Here is an 18,020-nt window from a genome sequence, read left to right on the forward strand (position 1 = left end):
AGATACATTAACTAATGTTAAATTTTAGCGGCATACGCTCACCCCTCCCTTTTGTAGCACATAGAGAAGCTACAGTGGCCGACACAGGACAAAGATGTCGTCTGAGACAGCAGAGAATAGCTAGCGCCTTTGTAGAGAAGTTTGTCTGTTTAGGGCTACTGTAGAAATATGGTGGCACAAAATGGCGACTTCACTGTAAGGGGACCCGGTGTATGTAGATAGAAATGCCTCATTCTAAGGTAATAAAAACATAACGGTTCATTATGTAAGGTCTTTTACACAACTGAAAACATAGTTATGTGTATTATATTGCATTTCTGTCAATAGATCCTCATAAATATTAAACGCTGCACCTTTAACTAATGAAACCTTATTTATTACAGAATAATCAAACGCTTAGTCTTCATGAATTAAATATACACTGATTCTTTTTAAAGCTTAAAAAGTTATTCGGTCAAGAGCAGGGAGTGATTTTCTGTTTGTCTTTTGATGTTTGATTAACATTAAGATTAACAGACGGAAGCAGGTTTATTAGGCTGCTGTCACTTTAAGAGCTACACGGATCAAATATGTTGTTACACGCATCCTTTATTTCAGTCTATTTACTCTACTTAAGACAAAACTGACAGTTTTTACGTGAAAACTCCCCAAGATTTGGCCATATAGATGAAGAGTGCTGAATCAGATTACGTGCTGTCCAAGAGGCGGCTTCCTGTGTGCGTGAATACTTCGCTTTATTACGCCTAATGACTTTAAGCATATCACACGTAACAGTCATGTGTCCAGTCTATTCTCTGCTGTCTGCGTCAACCTAAAACTTAACCTTTTGAAGAATTAAAATCATTCCGTTATAGTAAGTAATTGCGATATGCTTATCGCGTTATGTACATTAAAGGGTTAGTTCACCCAAAAATGAAAATTCTGTCAATATTTACTCACCTCATGTCATTCGACACCCGTAAGACCTCGTTCATCTTCGGAACACAAATGAAGATATTTTTGTTGAGAAGCTGATGGGCTGAGAAGGCTTCAAATAGGCCTCCATTGGCATTCAGTACATTTACACTCCCAAGACCCATAAAACGCATGCGCGAGAATATTACGCAGGTCCGGCGTTCGGACACATGACCCAGAAGCGATTTGTTTACAAGCAGAGGAAGACGCGCGTATCTAAGCTGTTGAATTCTACATTGATCGTGCTTTAGGTCTCGGCGTAGTTCTCAAAATGGGGTTAAAGTGTGCATTTCATGGATTCCCGAACCCCGGCGCTACGTCATATTCTCGCCCATAGCGTCGTGGAGGCAAGACAAGAAGAGGTTGAATAAGTCGTTATTTTATTTTTTTTTTGCGCACAAAAACTATTGTCGTCGCATCGTAAATTATTGTAGAGTCACTGTGGTGAGATGGACTTTGTAACAAGGTTTTAAGTGCCTTTCATGGGTCTTGGGAGTGTAAATGTACTGAATGCCAATGGAGGCCTATCTGAAGCCTTTCTCAGCCATCAGCTTTTAACAAAATATCTTCATTTGTGTTCCGAAGATGAACGGAGGTCGTACGGGTGTCCAACGACATGAGGGTGAGTAATTTAATAACAGAATTTTCATTTTTGGGTGAACTTACCCTTTAATTGATATATGTCAATATATCGTGCATCCCTAATTAAAATGACAAAAAAGTCACAATATTACTGTTTTATTGGCTACTTGTTCCTAATCGTAATTCATCAAAAATACTTTTGCAATGACTGATGAGTTCCCACTAATTTATGAGTCTTAAATAAAATCAGTGTATTTAATTATTAATATTTTTATGTACACTCCACGGTAAAGTGCACGTCAGGCACCAGAGAATTAAGCCTTTGGAACAGAATAGATTATTTCAGTCTCTAACACACAGTCAGTGGAGTTGACCATCTGTGGGAGAGATGAGAGACGCTGAGATGAAGAGAGGAAACGTGATAAAGAAAGGTAAAAATAAATAAATAAATAAATAAATAAATAAACGCTAGAAAAAGGTTGCAAATGGGATGAAAGAGTAGACCGCAAACCGTGAAACCATCTGGATAATAGTCGACTGCCAGGAAACTGTCCGATGACTGCTTCGTTTTCACACATAGAGCAGACACCAGTTACTGCAATTGTCAGGCTGTTAGTGACAGTGTAAAAACAAATGTGTACATGAAAGAACAATATTTCCCTTTGCTCTGACAATATATCTTCAAACTGAATGCTGTTTTCAGCTTCAGACCAAATACCTAAAGTGAAAGCAGATCTATTGCAACAGTCATTTTAACCAATAACTTATGACTTTAATGCAATGTACATAAATGATTCTAAAATAACAGCATTTTGAATGTTTGATCTCCTACTTGCATAAAAAATAATCTGTCATTATTTAATTGTGATTGCGACAGGCATGTATGATGAACAGACAGAAGTCATTTTTCACTGAAATCAGGTCTTCTGCCATAGCTCTTAAAGGGATAGTTCACCCAAAAATGAACATTCTGTAATTAATTACTCACCCTTATGTCGTTCCACACCCATAAGACTTTCGCTCATCTACAGAACACAAATGATCTTTTTGATCTGAAATCTGAGAGCTTTTCTGTCCCTCCATAGACAGCTACACAACTGAAACTTTGATGCCACATCAGTTGTGGTAAACGGAAGCTCAAGCATGTTCGCTTGACGTGTGAGGACCAATGAGATCCATTCTCGTGTGTAGACATGTGCCGGTAAACGGTAATATGACATACCGCAATAATAAACATGCACAATATTGTTATCGTGGGCACTTCAAATACTGTGAATGATTATTTCTTACGAATTATTCCGATTTTTAGAATGCATTTTAAGAATACTTTACCCATCAAGCGTTTAAAATGAACAATGCGTCAAAGAGGAAGGCGCACTGATGTAAACCAAACCCAACTTGCATGAGCCGAGCACATGGCGGAATGACTCTCTGACAGCAGAAGGCGTTGACAGAACCGCAGAAATGCAGCCGTTTCCCTGGTAACCCTCGTAAACAAAACGATACGGTGCTCCTCACATAATAGTTCACCCAAAATGAAAATTCTGTCATCATTTACTCACCCTTAAGTTGTTCCAAACCTGTATGAGTTTCTTTGTTCTGCTGAACAAAAAAATTGAGTTTTTGAAGAATGTTTGTAGGGAAAAAATACTGGTAATTACTGGTAATACTGGTAAATACGGTAATTGAAATGGTAGTCAATGGTTGCTCTATCTGTTTGGTTACAAACATTCTTCTAAATATCTTATTTTGTGTTCAGCAGAACAAAGAAACTCATACAGGTTTGGAACAACATGAGGGTCAGTAAATGATGACAGAAATTAAATTTTTAGGAGAAACTATCCCTTTAATACTTAAAGACTTAAGGCTATTCATTTTCAAACTTAAACATTTTATATTTTAATCTGGACTAAGTTACATGGCCTAGATATTGTTTGAATATGTTCTGATTCTTTGTTGTTCAGTCACACACTTTACAATAAGTCTCCATTATTTAACATTAGTTCATTCGTTAACAAACTGACAATGAAAAATACTTCTAAAGCATGTATTAATGTTAAATGTACATTTCAGCATTTAATAACACATTATTAAAATCAAAAGTTGTAACTGTATTATTTAATGGACCTGAGCTAACACTAGCTAACAGTTGCTTTTTTAACAAACATTATCAAAGAATAATAACTGTAAAAATGTAGCTATTTGCTCTTTGTTGATGTTAATGCATTAACTAGTGAGACCTTATTGTAAAGTGTTACCTATTGTTATTTATAATTCTTTAGCACTTTAATATGTTTTAAATATTTGTTTACTTTATACATTTTTGTGTATTGCTTCATTGTATTTAAATGTTTGGTTCTTTTTGTTATAAGAAAGTTATTAGACCGGTTATTATAGTATGACAACACTTTTTTTGCAATGAATTTCAATATCGTGAGAATACCGTATACCGTAATAAAAGCTTCAGCAATTAATCGCAACATGAAAATTTTATACCGGCACATGCCTACTCGTGTGTCAATATAGACTAAATGTGATATGTTCATCAAAATGACATTGAAATATTTAGACTGAATTTTATAAATGATTGGTGAACATTAAAGTCTTAAAGGATTAGTTCACCCAAAAATGAAAATTCTGTCATTAATTACTTACCCTCATGTCGTTCGACACCGGTAAGACCTCCGTTCATCTTCGGAACACAAATAAGATATTTACATAAAAAGATATTTTAGTTGAAATCCGATGACTCAGAAAGGCCTCCATTGGCACAATGCACTTTACACTCTCAAGACCCATAAAAGGTACTAAAGACGTCGTTACAAAGTCCATCTCACTACAGTGGTTCTACAATAACTTTATGAAGCGACAAGAATAGTTTTTGTGTGCAAAAAAAACTAAATAACGACTTATCTAGAATAGCGAGTCGAATCATGATTCGGATCGCTTGTCAAACCGCCAAACTGCTGAAATCACTTGACTTTGGCGATCCAAACCGCTGAATCGACTCACTGATTCATAACGCTTCGAAGCTTCATGATGCCGTGTTTTGAAATCGGTCATCACTATAGAAGTCGTTATTTAGGGTTTTTTTTGCGCACAAAAACTCTTCTCGTCGCTTCATAAAGTTATAGTAGAACCACTGTAGTGAGATGGCCTTTGTAACGACGTCTGTAGTACCTTTTATTGTGCCAATGGACGCCTTTCTGAGCCATCAGATTTCAACTAAAATATCTTCATTTGTGTTCCGCAGATGAACGGAGGTCTCAGAAGGGTGTCGAACGACATGAGGCTAAGTAATTAATGACAGAATTTTCATTTTTGGGTGAACTAACCCTTTAAGATTCTTCAAATGCTTCTTTTGACTATAAGAAAAACAGTTTACAGATTTGGAACAACATGAGGGTGAGTATGGCAGAATTTCTAATCAAGGTCATTTTGATTCTCCTTGCAATCAGGAAATTTTAATGTGCAGCTTGCGCTTATCACTCTGATTGTGATGGTCAGCAGTAACGTGCTGTTGTGATTGGATGATTGCTGATTAAGTTTAAGCTGAGAGAGACAGAGGAATTGTCTGGTGGTGTCAAGACGACTGCAGGGCAAACTGGCAGTTAAGGGTGAGATAAGTATTGAGTATTTACAGATGCGAGCAAAGCTGCCTGGAAAGAGCAGGAGACTGATGAGATCACTGACACGCTTGATAATCAACATTTATCTTATCAAAGAAAACGGCCCAAAGGGAGACAAAGAAAAACAGATACACAGACAACCGAAAAACACCTTCACAAACACACAAGACATGAGGATTGACACAGAAGCTAAGATTTCACCTGAAAACGACATTATGACTGTCACTTTATAGCTCCAGGCCTGCCACAGCCAAACAAAGCAGTTTCATTCAGAAAGGCCATTGCGAAAAACTGTCTGAAGGTCATGGAGCCAGATTTAGATCATTAAAACAAATATTTCCCAATATTGTTCGAGATTCACCCCTAAACTCAATTCCCTTGATTGTGGGAATCCCTAGCAAAAGCCAGATGTGTTACATCTCTTTGTGGACGATTATTTATTTAGCTTTTCTCTGGGAAAGAAATCAAATGAGGCCAATTATGAATGTTACTCCATACAAAAACATTTGTTTTTGTCATCTTTAATCTAAATAAGAACTTGTGCTGACCTCTGAAACGACTTCCTTTCACTAAAGCCTCTTATTTTTAAAACACTTGTCAAAGTGACCACTTTTTATGATCCAATAAATTCCTGATGGATAAAATCATGTCTCGGAAAATATAAATATAATAAAATATAAACTACCGTTCAGAAGTTTGAGGAAATAAGTTTCCAGACAGTGCTGCCAAAGAAGCATCATCTACAGAACCAGTAAAATGCTCTACATCTTTCACAGATCTGAGACCAACATTATATGCATATCGGCAGTCTGAATGAGATCAGTTACTTAAACAACAAATTACCAAATGTTGGGACAAAACATATATTCCATTTTAATAATTGCTGGGATCAAGTCATTTACCCACAATGCTGGATAGAACACTGAAGACTTACACATACATTTTTACTAAGAGAAAATTCCCTAAAGAGTTCATCTTGTCAGATAATCCATTAAACACATTTTGCTGAACTGTGAAACTTCTACCCCTTTGAGGTTGTTGATACTTTTGAAAAGGTTTTTAACCTTAAAAAAATGATCTTAAACACTTTAGGTTTATTTTTGAATAATTAAACCTGGCTCTTGCCACGAACATACACTCTAAAAAATACTGGGTTAAAAACAACCCAAGTTGGGTTGAAAATGGACTGCAATTGGGTTGTTTTAACCCAGTGATTGGGTTGTTTTAAGTAAACATTTAATCCAACCGCTGGGTTAAAACGACCCATTCACTGGGTTAAAACAACCCAATTGCTGGGTTAGTCCATTTTCAACCCAACTTGGGTTGTTTTTAACCCAGCATTTTTTAGAGTGTACCCATAGAAAAAAAGAAGTCTCTTATATGCAGTAAAACAGTAATATCGTGAAATATCATTACAATTTAAAATAATTGTTTTATATTTTAAAATATTGTAAAATGTAATCTCATTCTCATTTAGCAACCACGGTCACATGATCCTAGGAAATCATTCAAATATGATGATTTGGTGCTTAAGAAACATTTCTTATTATCATGTTGAAAAGAGTTGCACTGCTTAATATTTTTGTTGAAACTATGATCATTTTTTTCAGGATTCTTTGATTAATAGAAAGTTCAAAAGAACAGCATTTATGTGAAATATATATTTTTGTAACAAAGTAAAAAAAAAGTTATTTAATGCATACTTGCTGAATAAAAGTATTAAATAAATCTAACTGCCCCCAAACTGTAGTGTAAATGTAATAATACAATATTGCATTATTAATAAAACATGTCCTAAATGCAACATTTTCTGATGCTAAATATAATAACTGGTGTGACTTCCTGATGGAGCTTATCATAGGGTTGAACAGTGTTTTAACCCCATTTCATTCACTTGTTCCCAACAGAAAAGGATTCCTTTAGTGCGTGTTAATTTTGCAACATCTGTCCTGACTGCTCTTTCCAGGAATTTGAGGGAAGCTGTCTAGTCGGTGTGCCCTCGCCCCAAACCTGATCCCCTAGGACTTTTTGCATCTCGCTCTGTCTGTGTCACGGGATCTGGCTAAGGAGGTAATAGCTTAATGCAGAAGAATAGCAAAGACATTGGAAGTCACATGTGTTCGGTCAAAAAGGTCATATAACTTCACTCACTCACACACACACATTCATACTGAAAGGCATTTCAGGGGAGCATGTATATATGGAACAATTATGAACTTGTTAAATAACAGATACATGGGCACAATTATATGTGACAAAATGTTTCCTGGAACACACATTAATACCCTATACACTCTCTCTCTCTCTCTCTCTCTCTCTCTCTCTCTCTCTCACACACACACTTGATCTCCATCTGTGGAACATTCAGCACATCTAACAGTCATGAAGTGATGACAGACTCATGAAGAATCATGTGATCTTTGCTCCACTCCACTCAGTGTGTGCCCTTGTCATGGTCATATGATGCATATAGGTCAGAGTGGTGTCTCTTCATTGCTCATGTGCCAGTCTATGTTTGGATGGGGTGACCAGAGCTTTACAGTTTAACCGAGAAGACCATAATGTGAGGACAATCAGAGGTCAAGAGGCACCAGAGATTTCAAACTTTCCTAACACATTTGCCTGGAGCAACTTTAACCCGTTTAGGAAATGCATGATGCTATGGAGACATTTAGAACTACCAAATTACCAATTTAAGTGACAGACTTACAAGCATAAAAAATACCCCACCAGAAAAAGAAAAATCGCAATAAGGCACTTTTTATAAAATGGGATGCAAACTTTACCTAAAGTATTACACAAAAACGCAATCAACTTTATTTAAAGTGTACTGATCGAAAATACAATCAAAAATATTTTTCTTGATGGGAGCCATGTAGTTTATTTCATACATTTTGCCTATTTCATTTCAAGGTTTATTTAACTTTTATTTATTAAAAAAACACACAAAAAAAATGAAATCTGTGGGTTTAAACTGCATTTAGAAAACTTTGGGGGTGGGGGGGGGTGCTCTTATAAAACCTCTTATAAAATAATATTTATTTGACATCCTGAGGTTGACCATTTTCTAAAGGAAACTTTCTTTTGCTGACCCTTTTATTGAAAAATTGTGAAAATACTTTTTTGGCCATATTTTGTACCCTTTTTGTTGAAAGTGCCTCCAACAATAACATTTGAGCAATGTTGTTAACGTAAACACAATATTATTTATCCTACGCATTAAGAGGCAGCAGAAAAGTAGCAGTAAAAAAAAGAGCACATTTTGCAACAATTTCATCTTTGAATCCCTAGTAGGCCCCCTGGGGCTCCGAAGTCCCTTTTTATATCTAAAATCAGACAAGGAAAAGCCAGTGTTTTCAAAGAGAGGTTCAACACTGCTTCTGGATCCTCTCCCAGATATTTTCCTTCTATGATGGCATAATTACTCAAATAATTCAATTAGCTGTATACCAGCAGAATACATGTTCCTCAGAGGGAACACAAAAGAAGCGAGAAGAAAAAGAGCAACACTTGGGAAACCAACACTGGAGATTTACAAAACCCAGAACCAATAACAGACCACATTGCAGAATATCAAATATGGGTTATCAAATATTAAATGTAAGGGGTTGTGTTAATTTAGAACACTACAAATCCATATAATAAACTATAACTATAAACATAACATTTCAAATAATCCAGAGATAAACCTAGAGCAATAAGAGCAACTAGAAACTGTCATGACGCCTTGAAAAATTAACACGTTTGAAAACTGCAAACCCAAACAACAGGGTTCTCTGGCATCATAAAACGCAATGAGTGTGTGAAAAAATAGCCTACAAGTGCTCAAGCAAAATACCAAGCTTATTATTCAGTAACATCTTTAAAATAACCTGACAGAACTGGGATCCTCATACAAGGAAAATATATGAGACAATAAAGCTATACAAAATGCTGTGGGTGATTCGGAAACTGTGATTGTGAGAAGAAAGCTAAACTTTGTAATTCCGCCTATTTTTCTGTCAATCATTATTTCAAGAGCTCCAACCAGTTTTCAATTTGCTCAACTAAAGAGAACAGATAAAGCTAAATTAGCTCTAAACAGAGGAACTGAAAACACTCGTGTTTATTTATGACACATACTTTAATATGCCACAAGCTATGGGTGAGCGCTATGATGACTCTAGAGAGATTCAGTGTACCAATGAAACAGAAGCTGAGTTCCCTCTAATACGGATTGCAAGATAGTCTGGATATAAATCTAACAGATCTCCCTTCTCTCCATTAAAGTATTGCAGTGATAACCTTTATATTATTACACTGGATTATCAGCAATAAACTGTGAATGAAATAAGCCAGGGCCATGAGCTGTAAGATTAGAACGAGAGGGAGAAAGAGAAAGAGAGAAGTGGTTGTGTTATCACATCCTTAGCTTCCGCTGCATTCTTAGGAAAACTGCTGGTTACATGCATTCTGCAGCATTCAAATATTTTAGAAGTATGTGAACTTTGAGCAAACTCAAGCTTTTCACTTTAACTACAAAACTTGTTTTACAAATCCATCCAGGTCTGGAGAGCCTAGACAGATGATTTGCCACTGTAGTATATGCTTAAAATAGCCCTACCTCTAAATTCACAAAACAAACAAGTAGGTTAGTCTCGTTCACAGCAGTTCCCCAAATCTGAGTATCATCCAACTGCGTCATGACCAGTACAGATTTTTTTGTGATTGGATGCATCTGTGCTGATTTAATAAGGTTGCTGCAAAATATCTCAGTGTTTGGATTTGACTAGAGACATTTCCAGGTCATGTAATTGATTAATTTGAGCAACAACAAAAAAACAAAAATCAGCTATGGTTGTTTAGGAAAGAAGTTATACCATCTAAAATGTTTCTGAAGCCTGTTAAAAATCAAAACATGTCTGTAAAGAATGAACAAACTTCTGTAGTAATGTGTTTTTCTTTTAATAAACCTTCATTTGCTTTCATAGAGACATCAATCGTTCATCAAAATCCCTTCCTTTTGACTGCTTTCAAATTCTGACAAAACCACAAGCCAATAACTTTAAAGTAAGAGCTGTGAAGATTCATTTCATTAGTTGGATCAATTGAACAAACACGCCTCCTTCACTGAACAAGTCATTGTTTTGAGGCGGTACTGAGTTAATCTTGTTAAAGGCACAATATGTAAGATTTTGTGGATTGAAATATCCAAAAACCACTAGAACAATTTTATATATTTTGTTGACTTGTGCACTTTACATTATTCCAAGAATGTTTATATCCAGAGAACATTTTAACCAGGACACCTATCAATGACATCATACCCGCATTACCCTCGATATCCATGGAAACCATGGAAACACCAAAGACGTTAATATATTATGTGTTTTATTAGACAGGTGAGCAACTGTTTGGATACATTCATCAACAGAAAACTAATCATTGTTATATAGCTCAACACATTTAGTCTTATTGTTTAAATCTCGTTTTCTTGATTTACCGCGAGTACCATGTTTTACCATTCCTAATATCGATCTAGCTTACTGCAGTGTGCAACAAGTGTCTCATAGTAGCCGTGAGCAAACATACAGAGTAGCATTATAACAACTTTCAACAGTCAGATGTACGCAATATGATAAAATGTAAAAAAATTAAAGCGGTCGTCTGCATAATAAAAGCTCTGTAAAATCAAGGCATCATCAAGCTACGCATTTGTTTTGAATAAGCGACCTCTAGCGGCGACAAAATACATATTGTAGCTTTAAAGAAAGAGGTGTAGAAATGACCTTTTTGACTCTCTAATATAGCATGACAAAAGTCATGACCATAGTCTCATAGTATGTTAGCAAGCATAGTTTATTTTAATTAAATATCACAAGGCTTGTTTCAGCCCTGAAAGACTCAATGCTTTCAACGAATCAGTGAGTGAATGATTCAAAGACTCATACGCACTCAATAACTCGCCACCCCTGGCGTAGCAACGCCCTACTTACAAAGTGTAGGCTACTTACTAAATTAATCGGATAGCAAATTAAAAAAAACTCAAAACACGGAGATTAATAAAAGTTATACATTTTTACAACAAACTTAAACGCTTGTTTACAATAAGACTGGGACAGAAAAATGACAACACTGATATATAACTAGGATAGCTACATCTTTGCGTTCATCCAAACACATTCATTCGTTCTTTTGATGAATATATAGAATTCTCACCTTCATCTAACAGTCGCTCGAGATGGTTGAAAATGCCACAGAAGTTTGGCAGGCTGCTCATCAGCTTCTTGTCGTTCATGAGCTGCATCAGATAATCAGGAGTCGGCTTTGGCTTCTCCTTCGTTTCCATTTCCCCAACCATGTTTAAAATATTGGCCAAAAAAACAACTTTAAAAATGCGTTAAACTTTGGGAAAACACGGCAGCCCCCTACAAAACGCAAACGAAGGGGTTTGATATGTTTTCCGTTTTATTCCAAACTTTTGACTCAATCTTGCTACTTTTCAAACGAAGAGTTGCAACTTTGTATCACCCTCAATCATCAGTTTAAAAAACTGATGACACAATTAACGAAACGAATGTGCGCGAAAGTTCTTATTTGTTGGTAGAATGTTAGCAGTCAAATAACTCCAAAAACTCCCGCATGCCCGCTGAGATTTGTGCGTCTCTCCTCTTCTACGGAGTATGTTTTATCGCCACCAAACCTCTCTTTATCCAGGCTGGCCAACAGCTCCTCCCCGGGACTTTTTCAGCGACCGTCGATGTGTTTCAGAGCACTTGAATAACGGTTTTAAAGCAGGGGCAATGTTCACTTGTAGGCTCTATCTCTCGCGCTGTGGAAACTCCTTTAGTCGCGCCTGATGTTTCTGCGTTCAGTGCCGTTCTCTCCCAAAGCTGTCTGTCACATGATCATGATCAGCCCTACACTGCTCAACATTGCCATCGTGCGAAGTCGCCAATGGGAGGAGAAACCTGCTCAATCTCTCTCTCTCTCTCTCTCTCTCTCTCTCTCTCTCTCTCTCTCTCTCTCTCTCTCTCTCTCTCTCTCTCTCTCTCTCTCTCTCTCTCTCTCTCTCTCTCTCTCTCTCTCTCTTCTCTCTCTCTCTCTCTCTCTCACACACACACACACACACACACAAACGCAGATGCAGACAAACTTGTACACAAATACTTTAGAGGAGCTCCCATTCACAACGTTTTTCTTAAAGTCGTTATGAATTATACAGACTCTTTGTTTATGGGGAGCCAACCAGAGGCTATAGTAGTCAAACTTGCTTTTTTAATTAAACATTCCCATAGTTTGTATGTATATATTTTGCATAATTTTGTTTTGTACCATTTGTACATATATGGGCTATACATATAAACACATGCTCGGTTGGATTGAGACCTCAACATCTCAAACTCATTGTTGTGCTCCTCAAACCATTCCTGAACAATTTTTGCTTTGTGGCAGGACATATTATCCTGCTGAAAGAGGACACAGCCACCAGGGAAAATGAAAGGGTGTACATGGTCTGCAACAATGCAGGTGGTATGTGTCAAAGTAACATCCACATGGATGGCAGCCACATGGATATATATATATATATATATACATATACAAACTATGGGAAAGTTTAATTAAAAGTGTATATATGACCCTGGACCACAAAACCAGTCATTAAGGTACTTTTTCTGAAATTTAGATTTATACACCATATGAAAGTTGAATGTATGGTTTGTTAGGATAGGACAATATTTGGTTGAGATTCAAATATTTGAAAATCTGGAATCTGAGGGTGCAAAAAAAAGATAAATATTAAGAAAAACGCCTTAAAGTTTTCAAAATGAAGTCCTTGGCAATGCATATTACTAATAATAATACATTTTTATATATATTTACGGTAGAACATTTTCAAAATATATTCATGGAAAATATTTCATATTTACTTAAAATACTAATGATTTTTGGCATAAAATAATTTTTTTTATAATTTTGACCCATACAATGTATTGTTGGCTATTGGCACAAATATAGCTGTGCGACTTGTGACTTGTTTTGTGCTCCAGGGTCACATATGTGCACTTGGACATTCGCTTCGCAATCCTTATACCCAACTAACAAGGAACGTTCTCAGAACTGTGGCTAACATTCTGGCAATGTTCTCTCAAAGTTATGAACAAACGTTAGGACATTCATTCAAATGTATCTGGTCTTTAATAACGTTCTCAAAACAGCACACAAAAAAGTCTTTTTGAATGTTTGGGAAACATTAGCAAATATTCATGGAACATTTTTGTTAGTTACTGAGATATGGGCATCTTCCTTGTGTGAACACTCAATAACCCGAAAAAAAGTGGGAATTTTTCTTCATTCCATTGCATAACTAAATATTTAAACATGGACTCTCTCAGAGATAAGTTTATCTTGGAGGAAGTTTGACAAGGCCTGTGTCTGTATTTCCTGTTACTTCACTGACCTTGTTTTATAAGCATGCATTTTACATGTTCAAATGTCACATTTTCAGTGTGTGAAACATCCCAGCCAAGTCTTGAGGAAAAAGGAGAGAGTGAGGAATGAAAGGGCTTGGGGGAACAGGAAAAGTTTTCATCAATTTGTGCAGCCCTCCTCCTTCCTCTGTGAAGTGGGCAGCATTCTTATGCAGATGGCCACTATTGCTCTCACAACAGCAAAAGGCCAGAGTGAGAGGCCCACCTATAGGGAACAGTTTGAGGATGAAATGCTGACCTGGGATCAGATTTGTGCCATGTAACATTTTAAGCAACGAATGCAAAGAAACAGATCCAAAGACAGGAGAGAAAGACTTCACTGCATTCACATATGGTTCTGCCTCCTTACCTTAGTGTTCCTGCTGCCTTTGTGATTGTACACTGAGTGAGTGAGCGAGAAGGGCGGCATGGGTTAGCATGCTAAACTACGCACACACTGTAAAAAAAAATCTTAATTAGCATACTTTTTCCTAGTAAAAATACCCAAAAATATACAGTAAAGATCAATTTACTAGAGACAATATATATATATATATATATATATATATATATATATATATATATATATATATATATATATATATATATATATATATATATATATATATATATATACAATTAACTTAAAATCTTATTAAATCAAGTAAATAATATTTATATATATATATTAAAATTTAAACTGGAGACAAGACAAAAATACAGGTTAAGATTTTTTTCTTAACCTGACCACAAAATTTTATCTTTCATTTAAAAAGATAATTCATAATTTATACACGTGATACATTTTTTCAGGATTCTTTGATGAATAGTAAGGTCAAAAGAACAGAATTGATTTGAAATATATTTTTTGTAACAACGTAAAAGTCTTTACTGTCACTTTTGATCAATTTAATGCTTGAATAAGTTGAATAAAAGTTCAAGTTTAAAAGATAAATCATTTTAACAGACAGGATTTTATAAGGATCACATGGTTTGGAGCTAAAACACAGCAGAACAATGTCATGTCACAGTGTATATAAGCATATAACAGATATTTCAGTGGTCAGAACCATCCTCCGGGATGCGTCCCTTTATACCCTTATTTTTCACTATGGGGAGTCAGATGGGTGCTAATTTGCCAGGCCATGGAGATGAAAGTGAGGATGGTATTAGCCTGGGCATCAAGGGATTGGAATGCAGGCTATTTAGCATGGGAGTCAGACAATCCCCAGGGCCTCCCATCACCACAGCACAACGGCTAAATAAATAGAGAAGTAATTAACAGACTAGCGAGAGAACAGACCGTTTCATTACTGCACCTTCTCTGATAGAGAGAGAAAACAGTTCACTAGGCAAAGCCAGTGAGATGTATTGACAAAAGACTATGTGCAAATCTCAGAGGGAAAACACACAATAGTCATTTGATTGACACCTCAATAAGATTATTATAGGCTTTGAGCAAAACAAAGAAAGAATATTTAATTTTCTTTGTGGAAAGTTAAAAAACTTCACAGATTTGTTATGCTGATGTGCACATCACACACTTTTTTTTTTTAGCCCATATCCTCTAACAGAGGCTTATTGAAGCATTAATTTAGTGATTGCTGCAACCAAAAAATAGACATGAAATTTGCAATTGTATCACTAAAGGAATATGCAAAAAAAACCTGCCATTGGTCGTACAAACAGATAGCATCTGTTGTAGGCAATTTGTGATAGTACTACCGCAGTATAAATTGTTAATTTAATTTCCTATTGTGACAAACACCTATCAGGCATAACAGTATGACCACTGACAGGTGAAGTGAATAACACTGATTATCTCTTCATCACGGCACCTGTTATTGGGTGGGATATATTAGGCAGCAAGTGAACATTTTGTCCACATAGTTGATGTGTAAGAAGCAGGAAAAATGGGCAAGTGTGATGCTTTCGGCAATGTTCTGATGGGAAACCTTGTGGATGTTACTTTGACACATACCACCTACCTAAGCATTGTTGCAGACCATGTACACCCTTTCATGGAAACGGTATTCCCCGGTGGCTGTGGCCTCTTTCAGCAGGATAATGCGCCTGACACAAAGTAAAAATTATTCATGGTTTGGTTTGAAGAGCACAACAACGAGTTTGAGGTGTTGACTTGGCCTCCAAATTCCCCAGATCTCAATCCAATCGAGCATCTGTGGGATGTGCTGAACAAACAAGTCCGCCTCACATCTTACAGGACTTAAAGGATCTGCTGCTAACATCTTAGTGCCAGATACCGCAGCACACCTTCAGGGGTCTAGTGGAGTCCATGCCTCGATGGGTCAGGGCTGTTTTGGCAGCAAAAGGGGGAACAACACATTATTAGGTCATAATGAAAACAGCTTTTTAAATGAGAAAACTGTAGGGCGGGATTTCATAAGATGTCAATTGCGAGGGAGAGGGAAAGATGTTTTTAATTAAAGATTACGAGGGCACATTATTTTAAATAAAATAATAATGTGCATGGATAAATAATTTATAATAAACTGCGATATTCCATAAAAAATTAAGAATTGTCAATTTTGATTTCATGGTTTTCAGCTTAAATGGGTCATGACATGAGAAATCAAATTTGACTTGATCTTTTGACATATCACAAGTTTAAAACAAGTCTCATACCTTAAAAAATCATCCTCATTAAAAACAATGCATTTACTTAAAGGGACAGTTCACCCAAAAATTAAAATTACCCCTTGATTTACTATTATATTAAATGGCAGCCCAAAAATTGAAGCTCAAAAAAGTACATCCATCCATTATAAAAGTAATCCACACGGCTCTGGGTTCTTCTGGATGAAAAATATCCATATTTAAAACTTCATAAAGTAAAATATTTTGCTACCGACAGACCTTCCGTATTGAACTTACGAAGGAAGTGTAACATCTCTTGCAGTTTAAACGTCCGACGTCATAGTTACACCAGTTATGCTTTTTCCGTGAGTTGAATACAGAAGGTGGTCTGGCGGAAGCTAGATATTGTAGTTTTAAATATGGATATTTTTCTTACACAAACCCATCGCTTCGCTTCAGAAGGCCTTTATTAACCCCCAGAGCCGTGTGAATTACTTTTATAATGGATGGATGCACTTTTTTGGGCTTCAAATTTTGGGCCGCCATTCACTGCCATTATAAAGCTTGGAAAATCCAGGATATTTTTTATTATAACTCAGAATGTATTCGTCTGAAAGAAGAATGTCATATACGGCTTGAGGGTGAGTAAATCATGGGGTAATTATCATTTTTGGGTGAACTATTCCTTTAATCAGGCTCCAAAAATGGCTTGTTTTGATGTTGAACGCAAACATTTTCTTTCCATTTCATATTTTTTTTCCCCACCATCCTTTCCCTTTAGGCCAGGGGCTCCTTAAAGAGGACTGTAAGCCGACAGTACAATTTTTTTTTTTTTTACTTTGTTTTGATCATAAAACAAATGGCATTATTGTTTAACAAACACAGGGAATGTCTGCACCTGTTTTCCTGTGTAGACAGGCTGGCAACTACTTGTGACATGGCGATGAGAGTGTTTGTCCCAGTTGTGTGATTAAGTTAAACAATGTTTGTTCACAGTTTGTTTGTGAAGGACTGTATTTATTTGCATGTTTGCATGTGTGTTTGGGTATGAATGTATGCTCATCGAACAATCAAGTCTATGTACATAAGCATCCAGTGTGTGTGCATGTGTAAGAATGCTGTATGTCTGGGAATGTACGTTGGGTATGACATGGCGAATGATGCATGTTTTGCCACTGGGCCTTTGTGTACTAACAAAGTTGGTTTGTAGCCTGTCAGTACTCTGCAATCCAGTGTGTGTATATATTAGTGGAAAACGAAGAATGAACATGCTTTGTCTATGATGTTATGATGAATGCCGGGAGACTACTAAGTGTCTATCCCACGTCATAGCACACATACCAAAGCCAAGAAGGAGTTAAACAGACAAGTGCATCTGCCTTTGCACTGTGCATGCATGCTGTTCTTTCAACAAGCCAAACAAGCTTTACATTCAGCATGGTGCCTGGGTCAGTTGAAAGGTCAAAGTTCACCCCATGCTTAGGCATCATGTCTGCGTCTTCTCACATTCCATTATTGACACAAGTGGTGCAAAGTGTCCATATTAAGCAAGGAATATGATATTCATATGATATGAATATGATATTGTAACAGTTACTCCACTGAAGTCAAGTTGAAGAACCCAAGTGCAGTTTTATTCCAAAATATAAACATAAATCTTAACATAAATCAAAAACTTGGCAAAACAACAAACAAAACTTGGCTGTGACAAACTTGACTAAGCAAACGAAAAAAAAGCGGGGCTCGAACCCGGGTTCGCCGGCATGAGAGTCGGACGTTCTAACAAGGAGGCTAAAGTATGTTACAC

The 18,020-nt window shown here is 36.4% G+C and overlaps 1 protein-coding gene across 4 annotated transcripts in view; it reads right to left on the reverse strand.

Moving 5' to 3' along the window:
- qki2 (QKI, KH domain containing, RNA binding 2) overlaps positions 1–12,097 on the reverse strand; it is a 41,539-nt gene extending 29,442 nt beyond the window's left edge. For 3 of the 4 annotated variants that reach the window (XR_013818635.1, XM_079845654.1, XM_079845655.1), the window contains exon 1: positions 11,364–12,081. Coding sequence is in view for 3 of the 4 variants with exons in the window: in XM_079845654.1 (XP_079701780.1) it covers positions 11,364–11,505 (142 nt within the window). In the remaining variant the exon portion in view is untranslated. Of the gene's footprint in view, positions 1–11,363 lie in introns of all 4 variants that reach the window. The other variant, XM_079845653.1, reaches the window with a different exon arrangement.
- Between the last annotated feature and the right edge of the window lie 5,923 nt (positions 12,098–18,020).

Source organism: Gobio gobio (genome assembly GCF_949357685.1).
Source record: "Gobio gobio genome assembly, chromosome: 20".
NCBI lineage: Eukaryota > Metazoa > Chordata > Actinopteri > Cypriniformes > Gobionidae > Gobio > Gobio gobio.